This window comes from Heteronotia binoei, chromosome 6 (genome assembly GCF_032191835.1).
Source record: "Heteronotia binoei isolate CCM8104 ecotype False Entrance Well chromosome 6, APGP_CSIRO_Hbin_v1, whole genome shotgun sequence".
NCBI lineage: Eukaryota > Metazoa > Chordata > Lepidosauria > Squamata > Gekkonidae > Heteronotia > Heteronotia binoei.
This window is the reverse complement of record NC_083228.1, coordinates 49299808-49324211: the sequence shown is the minus strand read 5'-3', so window position 1 is coordinate 49324211 and position 24404 is coordinate 49299808. Positions and strand designations below refer to the sequence as shown.

Here is a 24404-nt window from a genome sequence, read left to right as displayed (position 1 = left end):
GAACAGGGACAGGCTTGTGTAGTTTCCCTACCGCTATAACAGCTGCCAATACAGTACAGCACAGTGGTCAAACCTCTCCCCCCCCCCCCCCGCATACACACAAACATTCCAGGTCTTTTTCACCATTTTTAGAATTAACAGTTAAATGTCATTACATTGTTGAAACAATGCTAAGTTTTCTAACCTCCCAAATTCCATTTTAAAAAGTAAAGTTTCTAGCCCTTTTCAGCAAAGAGGCTTTTTGCCTTCTATCTTTGCTAGGAAAATGGCTGGAAGCGTACTTTTTAAAAAAAAGGAAAGGAAAGAAAGCTATGAATTCAAAGAACCTGGCAATACATTGTTATAGAGACAGAGTTCTTCTGGCAAATCTGGGGCGAATAAACCATGTGGGAACAGCTGAATGGACTGTGCCTGGGGGGAGGGGGCTACCAGTTTGCTCCTTTGGCAGTGAACAGCCACCCAGGAGGAAGGAGGTTATCAAATGAAATTTTTTGAGCATGGTGATTCAATGATAGGTGAGCATCACCTGTTGAATTGCTGCTGCTGCTTCCTGTGTGTAACTCTGTCACACCATAAATAAATATAAATGCTGCTTCTCTTACTGCTGTCAAAAATACAGGAACCCTGTCAGGAAAAAAAAAATAGATGGGCAGCATTACTCTCTGAATTCACCCTTGCTCATTTCTAGCAATGTCTACTCACAATTAGTCCGACTTAATTCAACCAAACATTCTTCCTAGCAGATCCAGGCCGGGAGTGCTGAAGCAATAGACCAAAGTTAGAGTCCAGGGTACTCTTAGGACCGACCTTAAGACCTCGAGTACAATTTGGTTGGTCTTGAGAGTGCCCCTGGACTCCAGCTTCGTCCTATTCTTCCTAGCAGGTCTGCTGAGGATTGTGGTTCTGTTTTGCAGATACTTTCGTTTCCTTTTGCCTCGCTTGACTAGAGATCCCGAGGAGCTCAAGAGTTGTTCACAGCATCATAGAGTTGGAAGGGACCTCCAGGGTCATCTAGTCCAACCCCCTGCACAATGCAGGAAACTCACAAATACCTCCCCCTAAATACACGGGACCTTCATCGCTGTCAGATGTTCCTCGTTAAGGGACGCAACAGGAGGTATTTCGCGACATTGAAGCCGCTGGGGTCACTGCCAGCCCCTCCGCAGTCGACGGAAACCTCCATGCCCAGCGACAGCCTACCTGTGACTTGCAGGCGCCGCGGCCAAGGCGAGCCCGGGGCAGGGGAAAGGGCGGGCGGCGAGGGTGGGGTCCTCCCCAGGAGCGGTTCTTGGGGAGCCGCTCGGCCCGCCCCTCCCTGCCTCCCTCCCTCCGCGGCCCGAGGTGGGCCAGCCAGGGCGGGCGAGAGGCTGCGCGGAGGCAGCAGAGGCGAAGGGGCGGCGCTGGCCTGCCCGGCCCTGGTGGTGCGTGGGCGACTGGCGGCTGGGCTACCCAAGATGAGCGCTCGCGGGGCGCCCCAGCCCGCCGACCTGCTGGACGTGGCCGCCGTCTATGGCGACAACCGCAGCCTCTTCCAGCCGCCCGGGGGCAGCGGCGGCTACGGCCTGGCGGAGGCCGGCAGCCCCTACCTGTGGCTCAACGGCTCGGCGGTCCCCTCGCCCCCTTACCTGGCCGCCTCGGGCCCTGCCGCCGCCGCCGCCGGCCCCTTCCTGCCCGCCTCCTCCTCGGCGCCCTACGGCGGGCGGCCTCTGCTGGGAGCCCCGACGGCGGCGCCGGAGCTGGGCTGGCTGTCGCTGGCCGGCCAGCAGGACTTGCTGAAGCTGGTGCGGCCGCCCTACTCCTACTCGGCGCTCATCGCCATGGCCCTGCAGAGCGCGCCCGGCAAGAAGCTCACCTTGAGCCAGATCTACCAGTACGTGGCCGGCAACTTCCCCTTCTACAAGAAGAGCAAGGCCGGCTGGCAGAACTCCATCCGCCACAACCTCTCGCTCAACGACTGCTTCAGGAAGGTGGCCCGCCAGGAGGACGACCCCGGTAAGCCTCCTCTTCGTCGCCCCATTCCTCCGCCCCCCCCCCCCCCAGCCATCCTCTGCTTGCTCGCTCAGAAGGAAGTCCCGCTTTGCTCAAGGGGACCTGCTCCCGGGTGAGGGGCACCCACCTGAAAGGCGGACGAGTGGAGCTTTGGGGGCCCGCTTAGGTCAGGTGCAGGACCTCGGCCTGGCAGAGAGAGCTCAAGGGCTCTCTGGAACGCCTGAGTCCTACCTGCCGCAGGAGGCCTGAAACCTGGGGGCGCTGAGGCTACCTGGCAACGTCAGGATGGCTTGGTCCCTTCTCAGAATTAGTGAGCAGGATTTTTACCCACCCCCCACCCCACCCCCTTAACAGGCCGGATTATAGTAAAAACTACAGGGTGGATAGCTTTGGAGCCTTTTAGAACCACTTTATATAAGGAAATTGGAGGAAGCCCCTCTGGAACCAGAAGGTGGTGGGAACTATTCCAGAGGGTAGTGATGTGCAGAAATGGGGTTCACACTCCTGGTAACTGAATGGGATTCATTACTCCGTACTGTACATATTTGGTCCCCCTTGCCTTGAGTAATCCAGTTGATAGATTGCTGTGCTCTTTCTTGAGTGGTATGCTTAAACTAGTTTTAACACAGGCTCATTAATCCTCAGCACTTTTTTGCTATCTGGTCATATTCACAAGATAGGTCAAAAAGGCTGAAAGTGTGGAGAGAAATAAATGCATTTAGAGAACTGGATGGGGGTTGGGGGAATGACCATTTATGTTCTGGATTAGTCAATGCAAAGCACAAAGGTACTGGGTATGTAGCAACCCTAATCCCTCCGTCCTGTTAGCTGATCCGTAATAATTACCACCTGCTGCTTCTGTATTAGCAGCCACTAATGAGGTTTCAAGTTTTATTTCACCCATAAGTCTGTTTGTAAATCACAGTTTTATCATGCCTTTCCTCTAAGGAACTCTAAATAGTCTTCCCCTCCATTAGTCTTCAAAACGACCCTGTAAGGTAGGCTACACTACAAAAAAGTGGCCAAAAGAATCCTAAGACTGAGTGGGGATTTGCACCCAGGTCCCCCCAGTCCTAGTCCAGTTTACTAACCACTGCACCACACATCTGCAATGAAAGGATGGAGAAAATCTTTTGACACTCTTGAATCATCTTCCCCTCTTGGAGCCTGTTTGGGGCGGGGAGGGGAAGTACAGAACAAACCTAAACCAAAATATGGCAGAGCTTTTCATCATTCTGCATGCTGCCCCTGCATGTGTTACAAAGAAGCAAATCCCATCAAAACCAAAGTATGTGTTTGGAACAGGGATGTTGATTTATTTACCATCCCCCTCTCGCATTGATCATGTGGTGTAAAACAAGGTCACCAGCATGAAAGTTCTAACACAGAGTTCAATAGGACTAGGAATATTAAAATCAGAATACTGCAGAAAAATGATCATACCTGATATGTCAAGAGAGGCAGAAAATGGAATTACCAAAGCAGAAGGCGATGCAGTTAGAGCAGGAGAGTGCATACAACAGAAACAGATAACTAATATATAGCAGGGCCATATAACCTGGAGAGCTAAGGCTAGATTTTCTCCATGCAAAAATGTATGTAAAATATGCAAAGAAAGTTTAGTGTGATCCAGACCAGCAAATGTGCAACATGCCCCATCTGGTATCTTGCAGCCCTATTTTTTTCCCACTAGTTCACATGCTCACAGTCACAACATGCATTGAGGAGCATAGCAGTACCAAGAACCAGCAACATTTGCTTCCATATCAGCAGCTATCCAGCTCCAGTGGACATCTGTGTCAAGAGTTGCAAGGCTGCAGTCCACAACTTCACCATGTAGCTTTTGAAATAACAACCTGCTATTCCCATGATAACTTTCATACTGAATACTTTCTGGTATACCCTATGACCTGCACTCAGATTTGCCCCTTTGAGATGAAAGTGGATCTTCTCCTGTTCCCTTTGTGTTGAGCAATGGAAGCCTTCTGCTTTGGAAAAGGGAACCGGCTGGACCCATCTTATTCTACTCAGCAGGATTTAAATGTAACTACTATTCACACGTAATGCTAGAAGCATACTGGAGGCTCACACACACAAACACCATTGATATGCGTTTGTGTAAATGCTGTTGATGTGCTTGAAGAAAGCAAGCCCTTTTTTAAACTGAGTGTGCATGCTAGCCAATGTGACTTTTTAACATTTGAACTACAGACACTGGGGAAACACTGAATGCTTTTAGTGTTATGCATTAAAGCCATGGTGGCAAGACAGTGCAGGAAGCTTTAGTCCTTCCTGCACTGTCTTCCCACCATGGCTTTCACTGGGACCTTAAAACTAACAAGAGTAAACTTTACACAAAATCTTGCTATAGTGTTTGAATTGCTGCAGTTGTTAGGGCATTCTTGATAGCCGCCTTAGTAATAACCCAGCAGAACACATCACATGAGCACACCTCCATTTCAATTTAGAATTGTTTGTCCCTCTCAGTTTGCTCTGAAATTATTTCACAATTAATTCCCTTGGGTATTACACATTACAATTTGAAAATGTTTATGACGCTGGCATTTTGATCCTAAATATACTGCCTGAAGTAAATCACACTAATAATCGGTACAGCTTCCTACCCATGGCTTAGGATCATTGCAGAAACATCACAGACAAATGGATTCTATTTTGGCAAAATCATTTTAGAGGTTTGACGTATTAAGGGCAAAGATTGTTGAAATCTACCTTAAGTCATCATAATAAAGAAGGACAACCAGTTAAATATGGAACTTGAAGATTAAATCAGACCTGGAACTCTTCAACTATTACAGGAGTTAACTAATCAAGAAAAGTGCAGGAACCACTAGGTAGTTTTGTTAACCACACAGATTGCCAATTACTGGTCTCTTGTGAATGATTTCTGTCTGTACTTCTCTTGATTGTATAGCATTTCATGGCTCTTTGACCCTGCTGTTTTATAGATATATAAAATTGATAACCTCATATATAAATGTTTACCCAGTGAGGAGTCCCTGCATACATCTGATGAAGCTGGTTATCTAGTCCTTGAAAGCTTATATTAAAAATTTACACTTGTTCATCTTTAAGTTGTCACAAAACTCCTATTAATTTTTACTACAGTCAGACTGGCATTTAATTCTCCTCTAGAATTAAATTGTTGGCCCTGGAATCTGTAACAATGAACCCTAGTCACAAGGGTTTATTTACTAAACGTATTTACTTGGAAATAAAATTCCATTCATTTCTAGAAATTCACATTTACTTGTAGGTAAATGTGTTCAGGTATAGTGCCGAAATATATCCTGTTTCCCTACTGAGAGTGTGTTTCTGAAGCCCAACTGAAGCCTATCGTTTTCTCTAGATGGTGTCCACCTGGTTCTTGCTTTGGGAAATAACCAGTTATTTGGAAACAGCACCATGAACCACCTTTCCCTAAACATACTATTTGAAAACCACGCGGAAATCTATGCTGCTCAACTGCTTTGAGGGCCATGTGAAGGAGTAAATGTATGTTCATGCCTCTCCATCTGTTGGCTCTCTCTTTTGACCCATTTGGCCTACTGCCAGCCTGTCCAGAAATGTCCCACTTTTAAGGTTTTCTGTGTGTCACTGCTAAATGCACATGCCCTGGATTGGTTCACAGGTAAAGGCAATTACTGGACCTTGGATCCGAACTGTGAGAAGATGTTTGACAACGGCAATTTCAGGAGGAAGAGAAAGCGAAGGTCTGATCCAGCTAACAGTCTTGGAGCCACCAACAAAGCTGAGGACAAAGGAAGCAGTTGTAGCAGCCAGCAAGCACTGGAAACTCCTGCCTTGATCAGCTCAGGCTCTTCTCCAGTGCTGTGTTCTCAGAGTTCTGTCAATGACTGCAAATCCACCAGCCTGGATTCCAGCAGTTGTTTCTCCTCCTTCTTCTCTACCATGAATGCTGCAGTCCATAACAGAAATGGCTTCTCCAGGCAGCTGGGCTCTGAATTCCCACATGGGAACCAGAATGGGTCCAGCTTGAGTTCTTGCTCTGCCTCCAACAGTAGCTCAGCTTCAGCATTTGAACTCAGTTCTCAGAACCACTCTAGAGTCAATTACTACACAGGTGCTGGTAGCCAGATGAGTTGGCTTAGCACCCCTGTCCTGAGCACCTTCAGTGTGAACAATCTGATATACAACAAAGAAGGGACAGAGGTTTAAAAGGACTTTGAAATAGCCTTGGTTTGAAGTAAGCAGCTTTTATTGAGTACCTAGACTTTTGCCTTATGCCTGATAGGCCGTGGGACATGAAAGAGTAATCTGCAGATAGAGGAGAATTTTGGGCAGTATAATTGGGTATCATTTAGGGTGGTCGATGGAAAGACAGGCAGATCTGATCTGACCCCTAGGGTACAATCCATTCCCCACTGAGATGAACATGATCAGTATGTCAACATAGTAGTTCAGTCTAATGGAGCTGCCACAGGAGGAATTCTTGGAAAAATTGTACTATATAATAGTAGGAAACTGTACCATTTTAATTTTCCACTTCTAGCACCAAAATTTGGGCCTTTTTAATGGTAGGACAATGTGCTTCTGTGCCTTATAACAACAGCTTTACTACAAAGTTAATCAAACAAACAGATGTTGATGAAATGTTCTTTGAACCAGTGTGTGTGTGTGTGTGTGTGTGGTGTTTAAAGAATGTTAAACTCTCTAATTATCTGATCTACTTGGGAGCAGGTCCCTTTGACTTTGGCAGCATGTGTTCCAGGGACTATGCTAAGGTTACTTGTCAGGTTTGGTTAGAATCATATTGATTTCAGGTAAAGGCACTCGCCCACACCACCTCATTCACTAGCTCTGTTTACAGTCTCAATTACTATGCATTTATGGCCTTAGATCCTTGCTTTTAACAAAGTGCACTAATCCACAAAATAGAAGTATTTTGGAATATGTGTATCATAGTTGTATGTATCTCATAGAAGGAAATAACTGTGTTTTGGAAAATACTGGAGGTGTTTTTAGATTCAGAGAGTACATTGCTACCCTGTTACTGATCTATGCAATAAACCAAATGAAAACACAAAGGAAATCAGTTTGTTTTAAGTTCTAACATGATATCAAACTGTTGTGTTAATGACTTGAGAAGAAGTGTACTTATTTCTTAAATTGAATCTGGTCTCACTAATGTTTAAAATGTAAAAGCCTTGATTGATGCCGAGAATTAATCCTAGAACTTTTAACAGAGCAGCCAGAAAGGAAGCAGGAGGAAATCCTTACCCCATGTGCAGAATTCCCACCATTACAATTATTATTCCACATCTGGGATTAAAACTAAAAGCACCCAAGGGATATGGATGGTGTTGTCTCAGGTTTCTTCACCTTCTGCTTCAAAAACATAAAACCTAGGAGGATTGAATAGAGTTGAGAAAGAAAAGGAGATCTGAAGTTTACCTTTAAAGGCACTGTGTCATGATAGCAGGTATTGTTTATTTAATTTTTTATTAGATTTTTAGTCACCACTCACCCAAAGGGTCTCACAGCAACTGACAACACTTAAACAATATAACAGATAATTTAAAAACCAACACAATCAGATAATACATGTAAAATATAGAGATGCCAAGAATTAACCATATCACACCATACTGCTATCAAACCAGCCCCCAACATCTGCTTAACCTCTGAAGGCCAGCCTGAACAATTCAACCTTCTGAGCCCTTTGAAAATTAAACAAGACCTGCTTATTCTTCCTGAAGGTAAACAGCCACAGAGTTAACCCAGAATTTTAAAAAGTTGCTGTGAAAAAAAGTTGTGCTACAAATTATTTAGTTAGTTCCATTTATATCCCATCTTTCCTGCCGAAGTGGGCTCAGGGCGGCTTACATGCTCATGCATATGCATGGGTATAAACATATAATAGGACATAAAAACCATAAAACAATTTAAAAACATAGATTAACATTTTGATGCTATGATCTTACATTCAGATTTATGTTCTCTATAGGCAAGTCTTAGATGGTCCTTTCTCAGCCTTAGATGGTCCTTTCTCAGGACTATTCTCAGCCTGGTTTTAATTCTGTGGGTCAATGGAACTGCTATCTGGTGTGGCTTTTGTTCATTTCCATCCTGCCAGACAGCTGATAGAGCCTGATCCGGGAATATGCTCTAGAGTCCAACAAATCTGTTACACTTCAAAGATGCCCCACCCTTCCTTTTTGTTTAAGAATTGTGGTTCATTATATTTGGCTTGATTGTATTGGATTGGGCATTGCGCTTGATTGTGTTAGATTGGGCATAAGAGGAGGAGGGCTTGGTGATCTTGATGATCTTTAAGATAGATAGATAGATAGATAGATAGATAGATAGATAGATAGATAGATAGATAGATAGATAGATAGATAGATAGATGATAGATAGATAGATTGATAGATGATAGATGGATAGATAAGAGAGAGACGGATAAGAGAGAGACGGATAAGAGAGAGACAGAGAGATAGAGATAGTACTTAACCTAAAAGGCCCATTAATATCTTTAATTGCCCTTAATAGATATAGCAAGTATGAAATACTTGCGAGGCAGTTCCCTCGCAAGCAGAAGTTCCATTTCCTCCCAAGTAGATTTCCTAGTCTCTGGCAAGTTTGCTCAAGGCGATAACCGGCTGTGTTCCCAGGAAGGTGCTCCCAGCACAGGTGTGCGGGCAGGAGTAGGTGCCCATCTTGACCACTCTCTGCTTCCGCAGAAAGAAGTCCAAGGGGACCCAGGATCCCGCCCTTCGGTTTCAGGCGGGGAGGGCATCTTCCCCGGACACCAATAGGATCTGAAGAAGAAGCGGCCTGTAAGCAGTCATTGTCATGCCCTGTATTCTCACCGGGTAGGTTAGCATTATCCCCCCCCCCGCCCCCCGCAGCTTTCCAGCGGGCTTCCTTTGCCAAGGGCGCGTTGCTGAGCCTTGCTCCGCAGCGCAGCGGAGGGGAGTTTGGCTGGGCAGCCGCTGCCGCCGCTCTGGGGTTTCCCTGCGCCCTAGAAAGCGCCGCGCGGAATGGCGAGCGGCTCCGGGACGGCGAGCGGCTCTGGGCAGTCCCGGCGGGCGGCAGGATCGCGGCGGGCCGCTCTTGTTTGGTTGTTGACAGGGCGGGCGGGCTCCTGTTTTCACACTCGTCTTCGGTCCATTGCGGGCCGGTTCGCGTGTGTTGAGCGCCCCTCGGGCAGTTTGTCAATAAGGAGCCTTTTCTCTGGGCAGAGACAAAAGATCATCTTTGTGGCCGCCCGGCGAGCTGGGGAATAATTTATCGGAAGAATCTGGGATTTAATCGAGCGTCCAAAATTAATCCGGATCCCCGCTGAGGAGCCTTTTAATTACTCGCTTCCTGAATGCGAAGCGCTGTTGTGGGGGCGGCAGGAAAAAAGAAAAGCGGCAGCCAGAGCAGAGGAGAGGAGAGGAGAGGAGAGAATAAGCCCCGGCGGCGGCGGCGGCGGCCCTCGTCCCCAAGGGCGGCACAAAACATCTGAGCTGCGGGCGCTTCAGAGCCGGTCTCACGCTAAAGCCGGAGGGGAGGGCAGGGGAGGGGAGGCGTCACGTGCCCACCTGCCACCCCGTCGGGGCCAGGGGGAGACCTACTTCCAAGTCGGTGGCGCCGGGCCGGGGGCTCCCCTCTCGAGGCGTGTGAACCGGCCCCTGGAGGGCACCGACCCATCAACCCCTGCTGCTTTCCCGGGGAGAAGTCCCCTTCATCTCAGGGGGATCCCCCCTCCTTCCAGTTTCCCATTGCCGTGAAGAGGAGCTGGAGCCGGTGGCTGCGCAAAATGAAGCCCATTGCAAGCAGAGCCGGCGTGTAGCTCGGCGGGGAGAACCTGGTTCTGAGGGTGGGTGGAATCAGCCCCATTTGAAGGCTGCTGGCGAATCTGAACCCGGGCCCCAGGGCAGGCTAACCGCCATTGCTCATTGGGACCAATTTCGCACTAGAACTTTCATCCTGGTTTAGCCCTGTCCCCAAACTGGCATTCTGCACGCGAATCAGATAAAGGAACTCAATGAGTCTATGATTTTAGTGTAGAATGCCAGCTTGGGGACAGAGATAAACCAGGATGAAAGATCTAGTGCGAAATTGGTCTGGTCCGGCCAGGCCAATCTGCCAGGCTCGGAGAGCCACCAGGAAGGGGCCTGCAACGGGCATCTTTTGGGGAGGGCGGTCAAGCGAGGGCCGACTTACGGTGACCCCGAAGCGTTTTCAAGACCAGAGAGGTCCCCAGGTAGCTCGCCCTTGCCTGGCTCCTCCGCTTCACGATCCTGGTAAATGCCCCGGAGGTCTCCAGCCCCGGACACTAGCCAGGGCCCGGGGGTGTTTAGTCTCCGAGATCGGGCTAGTCCGGGCCAATGTTCCCTCTAAGCTGAGTTAGTGTGAGGCAGCTCACGGTTTCTTAGCCTCCGGCTCACACATTTTTGTCTTAGCTCAGGAAGAGATGGCCCCAGAGCACACTCATTTATGCAGTAGCCAAATCGCTGGCTCACAGCTTTCATGCCAATAGCAACTCACCAAGTAGAATATTTGCTCACAAAACTGCACAGCTTAGAGGGAGTCTTGGTCCCGGCCCCGTTTACTCCATCCTTCGTGGCTTTTCTTCAGTGCGTTTTTCCAGGCCGAAGGAGGGTGACGGATGCGGATGCTGGCTGTGCAGAAGCGGTAGAGCCGCGCATTCACGCCGGTCGGACCCGGGGAGTTGGGGACGGATTTCGCACTCACCCAAGCCGCTCTGAGGTTCCTCTTTTCAGCGCATCATCCTTCCGATTTTCCGCTATCTGCACTGGGGCTTCAGCTTGTGTCCCGGTTTTGGTGCGGCAAAGAGAAACCGCTAAAAAACAGTTTCTCTCTGCCCTGCAAAACCCGCGAAGCAAGGCGAAGCCCCGGGACAGAGAGTGGGAAATCGGAAGGACGCCGCGCTGAAAAGAGGAAGGTCAGAGCGGCTTCGGTGAGTGCGAAATCGGGTGGGGAATCATGGAAATAATATGATTCTCTGGTTCCAGGGTAAAAAATCAGTTTGGGGACAGGGCTGGACCAGGATGAAAGGTCTCGTGCGGAACTGGCCACGGATGGCTCAACTTTGCTGTGCTCTAACCGGGCTGACCTGGCAAAACTGAGCGGTGCCGGAGCGCCTGAAGTGGTTCTGGGATTCTGAAGGAGTTGGATGTCGAGGAATCCGGGCCCGCCGCTCTCCCTCAGCCCACTGTCGGTTCCATCCCTGCGTCCGGCGGCAAAGGGAAGGGAGGCGAACCCAAGTTGGGGTGAGGAAGGCTGCTGCCCTGTGGAGGACAAGGACGCCGGGCCGGGCTTGGCCCAAGGAGCGCCTCTCGGAGGGTCTTCGCGGGCAGGGGCTTGGCCTGGGGTTTCTGGGGTGGGAAGGCAAAGCTTCTCTCCGGAATAGGCAAGCCACCTGGACTGTTACGAACACGGCGAGTTTTGTAAGGCAGCCCCTCCTGAGTAATAGCGAGAATCTGAAAGAATGACAAAGGTTTTTCATTAGCTTTCCGGAGCTGGGACTCCTCTGGTCCCGGGGCAAAAAGTGAACCTTGTATGCCTTAAACAGGTTTCTATCCTGACACAAGTTTGGCTGGACGAGACTAGAGTGCCCTTGCTCCGAGGCAACTCCTGTGGATGCTCCCCAGGCATGCGCACACGCACATGTCTCCGTCTCATGGGGATCCTCAACGTGCGTCTGAGGAAGGGAAACTTAAACTGGAATAGAAATGTGCATCATCAAGGCTTCTCTGGAGCAGTTACTGTGGAAAGCTCGGTTGGCGGAAATACGCACAAGAAGCTACAGAATGGCTGCAATTACACGCACTAAATAAAATACTTTCAATCCACATTCAATGCATTTCCCAACTGGATTTTACTGTGTGAAGTGCATTGAAAGTATATTATTCAGGTGTGTGTGATTGCAGTCAGAGATTTAAAAACTGGGAGGCGTAACAACACCAGGCACTGAATTTGCTTTCCCTGCCTCTAAATCCACGAAGTAGGATGAACAAAGCAGGAATCAAGTTGCATCTTTAAGACCAACCAAGTTTTATTCAGAACGTAAGCTGCCCACTTGGATCTATCCACGAAGTAGGATTCGCTTCTGAATAAACATGCTCTGTTTATACTGCCTCTCGAGTAAGCATACAAAGTGATGACTGTGTCCAGAATCCGAGGCCACTGAATGTGCTGGACTTAGGATCAGAGATCACGAATATCAATGGGAAATTCCTTCCCTGAGGCTTACCTGGGAGCAAGCCCTATTGAGCTTGGAGGGAGTTCTTGTTTCTGCTTGAGACTGTGCTGTAATAAAGCATTTGACTTCCATCCGCATCGTGCTTGGCTATTAAGGCAAATAAATAAGCCAGACAGTGCTCTGAGTACTTTCTTGTGGAGGGATTGCCCAAAGACAGTTGGAAATGTTGCAGCGTTTAGCAGGTGTTCAAATTGCCCATAACGATGATTTCTTCATACTTATTTAAATCTAATCAGGACTGAGTAGATACAATCCACCCGATGTTATAGAAAGCTTAACACCAGCCAGTTCTATGGACTTTACGCCTCGGAGTAAGCAAGAACTTCCAAAGGGGGAAAGGGAAACTTTTAGTATCAATTGCAGTTAAAGTACCTAACTGATCAAATGTAAAAAGTACAGCAGTAAATTTCCTTTCCTGACTTGTCCCATGAACGTTTTTGTTTAAAACGTTCTTTTGACATAGGGCTCCATTCTATTGAACATCGAAGAAAGCTTTACAGAACTGCGGGTTACCCAGGGATGATTCTACATTTTTTTTTCCCCTTGGGGTGGGGGGGGATATGATGGAAGAGAACTTGAGGTGGGGGGGATACGATGGAAGAGAACTTGGCGGACAAGGATCACAGGCAGGCCTTCTTATTTGAAAAATGAGGTCTCCATTGTCCGGAAATCAAAGGAAGTAAATAAAGCGAAACACCTTCTAATTGGTGCCCAATGGGACGCGCTCTTCTCATCTGAGCGCCAGAGAAAAGTGAAATTGACAAGGAGGCCGCAAACGAGCCCTTGCTGCTGGTGCCTGACAATAGGCGCTGGTCGAGCGAGAGGACTCCTCTGGAGAGGCAACGGAGGCCCGCTGACCTCAGCGCTGGGAGCCGCATTCTAGCACTCACAGCGCATTTGTTTCTGCAGAAAGCGAGAGCCGGCTATGCGCTGGGCCGTTTTTTACCAAGAGTATCTAAGGAGAGTTTTAAAATCTCTCCTTTCATCCCCTTTGCTCTCTCACTTTGGGGTCACAATCCCAACACAGGAGGAGGAGTGCTATCTCCATATACACGTTTGGAAAGCAGGAACACACTGGATAACTTAGGCTAAGGGGAACCTAGTATTACAATTGATCTCCAGGCTACAGAGATCAGTCCCCTTGGAGAAAATGGCTGCTTTGGGAGACAGACCCTGCTGAGATCCATCCCTTTCCCCCACCAAGACCCCACTCCTTAAATCTCCAGGTATTTTCTGGAGTTACTTAGGGCCAGTTATTCCCCTGAGATCCTTGAAGGGAAGACAGGTTATCAAATGCATTTATTGAGTGTGTGGTTTAAAAAAAAAATCAGTGATTCCTAAAGTTTCCCAGAAAATGTGTCTGGACCATGCTGCTGTTTCTCAATGGGCGGATGTGTAGGGATATTTACTTTTCATTACAAATGTGTGGTTCAAGGTAAAACACTTTTATTTTAGCAACATATGATATTCAAATTCAATAAAACATTAATAAACTCATTATCTATCTCATCCATTGCTATTTTCCACCATTACTTCCCCCCTATATTTTGACTCCTGCTGGTGTCATTTGATTAAAATACTTACATAAAGAAGGTAACCTTATCTCTTAAGAATCTTATAACATAAAAATAGAAAAGAAATATATAAAATTGTTATTCTTCAAGAAAATACATATTTCTAATATTACTAATACATAACCCTATCTCCATTGTTATAGTACACCTTCATTTTTCATTTTAATATTTTTAACACTTGTTATCAAAAATTTCCCAATGTCCTTTTATTTTTCATTCTTTTCCCATATATCTTCTGTATTTTCCCCAGTCCATTTTAAAGCTATCCAGATCATAGTCTTTTAAGATTCTTGTAAGTTTATCCATTTCACTCCATGACATAACTTTAACAACCCAATCCCATTTTTCTGGTAATTTATCTTGCTTCCATAACTGCGCATACAATGTCCTTGCAGCTGAAAGTAAGTACCAAATTAAAGTTCTATCTTCCTTTGGAAACTTTTCCATTTGTAATCCCAATAAAAAAGTCTCTGGAAGTCTCATTACAAATGTGTGGTTGAAGTATTATTTATTTACTTTATTTATTGCCCATCTTTCTTCCAATGGGGGCCCAAAGTGGTTTACATAATTCTCCTCTGTTTGAGCCTTACATCAACCCTGAGAAGGTAGATTAAGATGACAGAGTGTGACAGGTCTAAGATCACCCAGCAAGCTTCTATGGCAGAGTGTAGATCCGCACCTGAGTTTCCCAGATCCTATTCTAATCTACTATTCCAAATAAGAAATACACTAACATAAAGAGAATGTATAGCCCTTCTTGGTGAGAATACTGATGTAAAAACTGAATGAGTTTAGCAAATGTAGTGAGATAAGAAAACAGCATTCCTGTTAAGTCCTGGGGGGTTGTTGTTTGAAGTACTGTAATAACTTGTAATTCAGCAATTTCATTTTCTAGTCTGTTCCTGAAGTTCCTTTAAATAAAACAACTGCTTTGAGGTCACCCATTGAATGTTCTGGAAGGCTGAAGTGTTCTACAGGTTTCTCAGTCTTGTCATTCTTGATGTCAGATTTGTGCCCATTTATCCTTTGGCATATGATTTGTCCTGCTTACCCCTATGTAGAGGACCAAAAGGCATTGTGGGCATTTAATGGCATATGCAATGTTACAAGATGAGTATGTGATGGTGTAGTAGTTGATATTGTTAGGTCCAGTGACCTAAGAGCCATTCTACTACTTCAGACCAATACAGCTTCCCACCAGGACTTATCTGGTAGTGAAGCTTCTTTTTCTGTTATAATCTTCATTTAAAGACAACTTTTTAAACTTCTAAATCTGATGGATAATTGACTAGATCTGACTTCCAAGCAATTTATTTTACACCCTGCCTTTCCCCCTGATGGGGACCAAAAGCAGGTTACATTCCTCCATTTTGTTCTCACAACAACACTGTGAGGCAAATTAGGCTGAGAATGTGTTAAATGACCCAATCACACTTGTTTGCCCACCATTTCACTCGGGGGGGGGGGGGGAGATTCATTTTTTTTAAAAGTGTGTAGGCAGAAGTTACAGCATTTGTGAGGGCAGGATGGAGTTTGAATGTGATTGGCATGCTTGTTGTGGTACTCCCTAAGAGCGATGCCCCTATAGCATCAAGTTTATAATAGAACCCTGCTGGTTTGTGTGGAAAAATATGCTTGCAGCAGTCAGACAGTAGGTGCTTTTCATTTTCCTAAGCATGGTTTGTTAAATACTACATAGGATGGGTGAATATAGGCTGATTCTTGCATTGAACCTTTCAGGACATCTAATGAAGGAAATGGGTCCAGTTGTGAATAGCGGAGATGACAGAATTTGTCTGTCCCTGCCCTAAGCTGTTACAAACTGTCTGTTTCGCATTGGCAGATGATAACAAATCCTGCAGTTTCAACATACAGATCTATCCATATTCACCCATCAATTCCACTGATAAACCATGCTCAGGATACTTAAAGAAGGTGGTTCTGTGCTTATTTATTTCAAAGAGCTTTTGAATTCACTAGGGGTGCATTCAGACATACCGTTAGTGGTGACACAGCTCCGTCTCGCTGACGGATTAAATGTGTTCGTTCAGACATCCACATCTGGCAATCGAGTGTCATCTAGGGTCATCCCAGCTTGCTGCACCTCAATGCCGCATTAATTTGACAGCGCAGAAAGTCCGGCCCTTTTTCAAAAAAGTGGCACAAGATTGGCTTTTTTCTGTTTGGACAGCTCACGTGCGATACTGTCCCTTGGAATGTTTACCGCCCCTCCCACCTTTTTTTTTTTTAAAAAAAAGCCCCAGCAGACATGCGCATTGCCAGATCATCCAGGAATCTGAGGTGACGCTTCTGCTTCTCCAATCAACACAGGATTGGAGGGGGGGGGGACATTATCCCACTATTCAGAACAGGGAAAAAAATCTTTTTTTTCCAATGTGGAGGATTTCCAGATATCATTATCACTGCCAATTTCTAGGAAAGTAATTCCTAGCAGTTCCTTGGTTTGAATCGGCAACATTAATTCCGGAAACTTTCCCCCCTCCCCCCCCACCCCGCCTCTGAAGCAATGTTTGATTTCCCACCTCCAAACAGTTGGGCGCATGTTCAATGGACCCCCCCTCCCAGAAATCACCATCTGATCATGCATGCTCCAAGGAAAGAGCGTGATAGTATTTGATGTCTGATCGCTCAACAACAGAATGAGTCGCATTCTTGGATCCTCGTCTGAATGGCCCTGCATCGAATCAATATTCAGTGGTTCAAATTTGAGCGCTACACACCCGCTTTTAATGGTACGTCTGACTGCACCCTATTACTTGTTTCTTGAGTAGATATAGGATCTGGCTGAAAGGCAGCAATCCACTAACTTTGATGGCATTAGGCAGGGCCTTTTTTGAGCAGGAACACACAGGAATGCAATTATGGCTGACTTGGTGTTGGGGTGTGGCCTAATATGCAAATGAGTTCCTGTTGAGCATTTTTTTTTAAGTCCTGGCATTAGTCTTCTTTTACAAGTGGATTTTTATAAAAAAAAAAACTGTCCCAGGGTTTTATAGTGCCATAGCAGTTAAAGCATCATTTATATATTTGACCAAAGGAAGGTAGTGTTGACCCCATGACCTACATCTCACTTGCTATGATCTACCCTTGGATACTTGGCACTGGCAGCAAAGATTTCCATAATGGCACAATTCTACCCAAGCAGAGCTCCAAAACCATTGGGTCAGCATATCAGGGCCGGATCTACATATTTTTGAAGGGAGGCAAAACCAAAAAATGGTGCCCCCACTCAAAAAATGGGAGGCAGGTAATCTGCCTCCCTCTCCCCATGTAAACACCCCATGGGGTGTTTACATGAGGACAGAAGCCAAAGGCTTGCCTTTGCTGCCTCCCCGCCTTGCAGGGAGAGGGCAAAGGCAAGCGATCTGCCTTCCCCTCCCCATTTAAACACCTCGCAGGAAGAGGGCAAAGACAGGAGATCTGCCTCCCCCTCCCCATTGGGAGGGGAAGAAGATCGGAAGCAAGAGGCTCTTTTCCCCGCCTCATTGCCCAGCAGAGAGGAGGTAAAAAGAGCCAATCTAAGACCCCGCCAGCCTGAGGGAGACAGATCGGCTCCTTTTACCTCCTCTCTGGAAGGCAGAGGGGTGGGAAACCAGCCCTGCACCCCCGACCTACCTCCCCATCTGCTGGCTTGCTCCCCCTCACCTGTCCTCCAGGAGTGCCCAATTTGGCTCCCTCCCCCCAGGCAGCGTCGAGGGCAAGCTACCCCCACTGCCCCCCCTAAATCCAGCCCTGAAGCATGTGTCCCATGGGAGTCCTCTTGCCAGCAGTGGGACTGGGTCTCCATGCTGAGCCTGCCTTGGCGGGGAGGGCGGGGTATAAATCGAATTAAATAAATAAATAAATAAATAAAATGCTAGGAGGATTCTTTCAATATGCAGCAAGTAGCTCAGGGGCCTTGCTCATGAGGAGACCCTGAGAAGCAAGTCACCAGATATGACTTCAAGGCAATGCTGTAAAGAAGGCTTATTTAAAGGACTTGTTGAAAATAAACATTTTAATGAAAACAGACAATTATTTCCAAATAAGAACGTCACAGTGCAGATTGAATGCAAGTTCCTCAAACTGAAATGGAAATCTGGGAGTTCTTCATAAGAAGCAGTGGCAAGTTAGTGAGAACACAAACACTGTGCTGGCGGTTGTAGGGTAGGTTTGTATTGCATTAGGTTTCCTTTGTGGTCATTTATCACCTTTACTCTTTTTCACTGCTGAATGCTCCAGTGCTTTTCACCTGCCTAAGGCATGCATTAACTCGAGCATCTGAGCCAAAGTATCCCTGGCCGGTTTGAATGACTTAACCTTGGGGTGTTGGCAGGGAATGTCTTTGCTGTGATGAGCCTTGGGGCAGATTTGTTTGGATTGCAACTGAGATGGAAACAGTTCCAAAGAGGGAGTATAATTAATACTTTAATTGAAGGTTTCAGATTCACAGCAACAATTTGAAATCAAAATTACATAGGCTGACAGTGTTTAATTGGTGATGCCCCTGATACTAAATAAATATTGGAGAACACTTTTTTTTTGCATGCTATCATGATTTCCAAGATTTGTGTATGTATTGCCATTTGCTATCTCAAATTGGAATGTGAAACACTCTCAGAAAAGTTGACAAGACATGTATGAAATTCCTTTGTATTATTTAATCTTCCCCTTTCTTGAAAGGAGAAAACAACGAGAACATCATTTCTTTTGTAAATATGTATGTAGAAGAGAACATGTGCTGATATATGGGAAGAGAATATGTAGACAGATCGATGTTACTAACCTCCAGGTGGGGCCCAGGTTTCTCCCCGAATCACCAATTGACTTGAAGTCTACTGAGATCAGTTCCATTGGAGGAAATGGCAGCTTCAGAGGGCGGACAGACTCTAGGGCATCCAATCTCTTCTGAGCTTTCTGCCCCTCCAACCTCCCCCCCAACCCCTCCTCCTCTGCCTTTGCTAAGCAACTCTATTGTAGAGGCTTATGGAAATAAAAAATGCATACCTTCCGTAACTGAACAGCAAGCTAAAGAAAGCACACACTGCTCCTGTATGAAAAACTCTGTTGGATCAGAATAGAGGTACATCTATTCCTGCAGTGACTGACTGATGCCGTCAGTCTGAAAGCAATGTAGTCTTTCCTTATGCTTAGCCCAGGCTGATGTTCACAGGGCTACAGACCCTGTACCAACAATTTCACACAGGCCCAACCCCAATGATATATAAAAACAAAATGTATTGTGCACATGTGTGTGTTAAGTGCTGTCAAGTTGCTTCTGACTTATGGTGATCCTATGAATTAATGACCTCCAAAATGTCCTATAATTAACAGACTTGCTCGGATCTTGCAAATGGGAAGCGGGAGGCCTTGATTGAACATATGAACATATGAAGCTGCCTTATACTGAATCAGACTCTCGGTCCATAGATTGAGTCAATCTATCACATGTTGAGTCTTTTTCTTTTCCTGCTGCCTTCAGTTTTTCCTAGCATTATTGTCTTTTCCAGTGACTCTTCTCCTCATAATCCGCAGAGTACAAAAGCCTCAGTTTAGTCATTCTGGCTTCTAGGGACACTTCAGGCTTGATTTGGTCTAGAACTAACTTACTTGGCAGTCCATGGTATTTGTAAAATGCTCCTCCAATATATTTCACATGAATCAACTTTCTTCCTGCCAACAGAGATCCAATAGTCATTATCCTATCAAACCTGACACCAAGTCATCGCAAAGTTCTCTGTTAGTATTATAGTCTAATCAGTGGATCTCTCAATATGTGCTACTCATTTTTTTCTGTCTATAATTCATTTATATACTGAAAGAGCTCTGGATGGTATACATGGACTCATTCATCTCAACAAACCTGTGAAGGAGGTAAGGCTTACCCAAAGTCTTTCCCTGCTTCTCTTCCCCTCAATAAATATGTGGCTACAGTTTGTAGTGTACAGATCTGGCCCGACCGCCTGAATCTTAGAGGTAGAATGGAAAGTTTCATTGTTTCAAAAACAATCCAGAGTAGCCCTCGTGGTTCTGAGAGCCTTGAGATCCAACCCATTATAAGTAAAGTCCCCAAGCATTTACTCAAATATAAAAATGTGCAAGATTTTCTGGCGATGGCAGCTGCTTTAATATAGTTTTGATATTCAATGATGAAATTATGCTGTCTCCTAATTTGTATGAATTTCTACGTTTAAAGAATGACAGGATCTATCAGCATTGAGGAAAAAGCTAGTTATTCCAGTTTATGTTACATAATGAATTTGGACTTGCTGTCTGCAGTGTGTGAAATTGCCTTTGACTTCAATGGATTGTACTGTCCCTAGCCAGTGACTCCCTGTGGACATTCTAATATGCCTCTATTATGAACAGGACTTTCCGATTCAGGTCACTATTGTTAAATAGTTCTGTGCTTGTACTTCCACTTTATGGTTGGGGTTGCCTTGGAAATTGCACGGCATGGCTAGTCCTTAAGCACATAGGAGTTCTGTGGGTCCAAGAACTCTTACAGAACTTTTGTATCAGGTTGATTGTTGGATCTCATTTATTTTGTAAAGATGTATGTACACAAACGGTAGGGATTTCCTTTGTACATCCAGGTGAACAGTTTATTTTAGTTTTTCATAACACACATGAAATTGCCTTATACTGAATCAGACCCTTGGTCCATCAAGGTCAGTATCATCTACAGTACTCAAACAGGCAGCAGTTTTCCAGGGTCCTTCGCATCACCTACTGTCTGGATCTTTTTAACTGGAGATGCTGGGGATTGAACCTGGGACTTTCTACATGCAAAGTGGAGGCTCTTCCACTGAGCCACAACCCCTCCCCAGTTATGTGTCCCCACTTTTAACATCAACAATTCAATTCAACAACTTGTCTCCCTTCATCAGATTTCACCTGATGTCAAGTACCAGAAGAGCACAATCTGCAAAAGCTCTCTGCTGTTACTCTTCCCTTTCTCATGCCAGCACTAACAAGCCAAGGAAAATCTGGGTGTATATGGTACCATACGTGCTATATGGTACAAGAGCTATAGAAATAATGTTGCTTTTTGTTTCTGGCTGGAAGAGATTCACCAGAAAGCTGCCATAGCTCCTAGCAAGGGACTGGGCAGCCTTAGCAGTAAATTCCACACACTGAACAATGTGAGGTCAGCCTCCCAGGGGTTTGCCAAATCTTATATTTTTACACAGGTAGGATGTGAGGGGGCATCAGCATAGTGATGTCACTTTGTGATGGTCTGTAGAATTCAAGGTTCAAAACTGCCTCCTTGGCATATGGGGAGGGGATATCACTCAGTTATAGAATATCTGCTTTGCATTAAGAAAATCCAAGGTTCAATCCCTTCCATTTTCAGTTAAGGATCAGGCAGTAGGTGATGTAAAAGACTTCTGAGATCTGCTGCCAATCAGAATAGATAATACTGATCTTAGCAGACCAGTCACTGACTTGGTATAAGGCAGCTTTATGTGTTCATGTATCTTTGTGATTTTAGCCACATTTTTGGTAACTGATTCCTTGCAACATAGAGCAGATTAAGCTCATATTCAACAGTAGGCAAGTACATTTATCTTTGATTAATTTGCTTCCTTTATCTGCAGTCCTGCACAGAGCGGATTATCTGTGGTGTCTGGAAGATGGAAAACACTTTCAAAATAAACAGCTGGCAAGTAGTGCTACCATTTTCTTCCAAGATAAGGTGGAATTGTAAGAGATAGATTCTTAACTCACCAGCAATTACTTAAGAAAAGACTAATCAGTCTGCCCCGAGGGCTTTTCTGTTATTTCAGAAGCTTGTAGTTCAAGACAGGCCTCCTGGTTTCACCTCTGGACTCAGGCTTCTGCTGCTACTGCTTAAACATAGTCCAATCTAGTCAAATCTCCTGTGTTCTGTTTAGAGAATGAAATCCTCATCCATTTGTAGCATCCACTTGTTCACTTTCACATGAATGATTCTCATGGCTTGCTATGACAAGAAGAAACAGCTGCTATAGGCAAAACTTCCTTCTTAGACATTAAATGGGCCATATCTAGTAGACATACTCAATGCTACACTTAAGGCTAGTTTTGTAATCCAATAGCACTGCAATGTTTTGACAGCTTGCTTTGAGATTAACACTGTTTTATGGATTTCCTACTCATCCATAACTTTATAGCTACTGTACTTGGATGTAGGAAGATTGCTTCTGTATTTACACATTCTGCTAAGAGCACAATGATGGTTCAGGTACGAGAATTCTGATGATATTCCTCTTCTCTATTACATTTCATTTAGGTGCACTGATGTCTTGTGGTCTGTAGATGTTGAAGACTTTTTGTAAAAGAAATGATATAATATTGGAAGTACTTGTGTAATTATTTTCGTTAAAATCCTTATGTCTGATTTCTGGATTGGAAGCTGATGTTCAGCTGGGAAAGTCATTTATGCTTCTGTGATTTGTGTCCACTTTGCAGATTTGCCGGGGGGGGGGGGGTTGATGGTGTGTGTGTGAGTGAGTGAATACCCCACCATACTTCTCCAAACCCCAGATTTGTCTCTTGAGAAGGACTAGCTTCACCATGCAACAAACTGAAATGATTTATTTCTATTATTATGTGTTCTTGATTCTGTACATCATTTAAAAAACAATCACTTTTAGTCCATTGCTTGGACCAGGGAAGAGCAGAACGAGATGCATGACTTTCCCCCCCCACATAGAACCTATTGCTCACTGGCAACTTTAGACTTTAGGTGATCAGGCTTAAAGTACTTTGAGCCTTGTTTGAAGCCATGCTTGAAAGGTAGCCCAACATTTTGTATCAGTACTTACAGGAATGTTCTACACCAGGAAATTATTGCTGCTGATGTACAATTATGTGTGCCCATTTCAATGATGTCCAAGGCTGGGGACTGCACAAGAAGAATGTGCTCTTCCCATTAGGGGAATCCATACTATGGATATCAGTTGCATGCACAGATATAGAAAACATACATTTCCAAAATTCACTAACTGAAAATAGTGGCTTTTAAACATTAATAGGTCTTTTCAGTTCCTTAAACCACCATTTCAAACACCTACTTTTAAGAATGTAGTGAACCTTCCTGCAAAGTTATGGTTGTCAACCTCCAGATTACAACAGATGTCCAGGCAACAGAGGAAAATGGCTGCTTTGGAAAGTGGATTATATGGCATTATATCCCACTGAGGCTCCTCCCCTCCCCAAACCCTGCCCTTCCAGGGCTTCACCCCCCAAAAAATTTCCAGCTATTTCCTCAGTGGAATTTGGCCACCCTGTTCTCATTACTACCAGTTGTTCCTCAAACAGTGAGTGCTGTTGTTTTAAAAATGGAGGGAATTCCAGGCAGTTTATGGGACATATTCTCCTTGCCTGCAGTCCCTTTAACATTAACACTTGCATTGTTTTACAGGGGAATGAGCTGCGACTATTCATTTGGGAGAATGCCAATCTAATGACACTTTTTCAGAAATGTGTTAAACCAAATCAAATTGTGGAATATAACTCACGGACATTTAAGGTTGTGTGAACTGCTTGGTTTAGCATCCCTAGTGAACATGGGGCTGTTTCCAACCTATGGGGGCCAGTTAATTATTGGATCTTTGACTGTGATGACAGCCAGTGCAAAAAGCCTTGCTGTTCTACAAAGAATGAACACTTCATTTCACACCACTATACAGGAGATGATATGTACACCTGATAGCTGAACCTAATGCTCCTCAACAACCGTAAATGGTATCAGTTACATAATTTGGCAACTGTGCCCATAAAAAGTTACTATCTCTGAGGAAAGTCTACCAGATGAAAGAATCTTGCTGCCAGTTTCAAGAACAGCTTCAAGAAAACTACTACATCTGGGGAGGGGCGTGAAAATGAGGGTAATATTTTATAAATGTAAAAAGGTGTGTTTCGATAAAAAAAACCCCTTTCCTTAGAATGCATGCTCATGAATCAAAGAATCTTCTGTCTTTCAACTGAATTTTCATTGCTTTTAGACTTTACAGTAATATGCCAATTTGGCATGCCAATCAACTCTCTCAGCTTCCTGGAGTTACAGGTACTGTAGCACACATATAATTTTGTGTAAAATGAATCTCTTAACTTTATATACCTAACCAGTCATTTATCAATGACTCCAGCTGCCTGTTCAGGAAGGACTTTATTTATTTTAACCACCTTTTGATCACACATTTCTGACATGTGAATACAGACTAAAATTAGGAATTTCTTGCTCAAAAATCTAAGCAAGATATTGAAGATGGGTCCTCTTTTTTTCCTAGGCTTTTAACTGAAGAGTTCTACCTTATTAAAGCTGTTTTTATAGTCTAGCCTAAGGACTGCTTTATGAATACCATTTTAGTTTGAAGAATTTTGGTTTTTTTGCTATTTTTATGCCCCTGATTTGTTTTGGTTCTTGTTTTATTATTCATAAATTCATATGTTGAAGTTTAAATTATTTGGTAATATTGTTTTTACTTTGTGAGCTGCCTTGACCAAGTCTTTGGACAGCTGGTGTAGGCATTTAGCAAATAAACAGCCAGCCATGTTTTTATATGCCTGGAACAGGAGCCTTCCTCCTTATTTGGTCT

The 24404-nt window shown here is 44.9% G+C and overlaps 1 protein-coding gene across 1 annotated transcript; it reads left to right on the top strand.

The window, feature by feature from the left end:
- Positions 1-1181: 1181 nt before the first annotated feature.
- Positions 1182-6240, top strand: FOXI2 (forkhead box I2). The gene is made up of 2 exons (XM_060242662.1): positions 1182-1992; positions 5639-6240. The coding sequence occupies exons 1-2, from the start codon at positions 1182-1184 to the stop codon at positions 6184-6186; spliced, it is 1359 nt and encodes a 452-aa protein (XP_060098645.1). The 3' UTR covers positions 6187-6240.
- The last annotated feature ends 18164 nt before the right edge of the window (positions 6241-24404 follow it).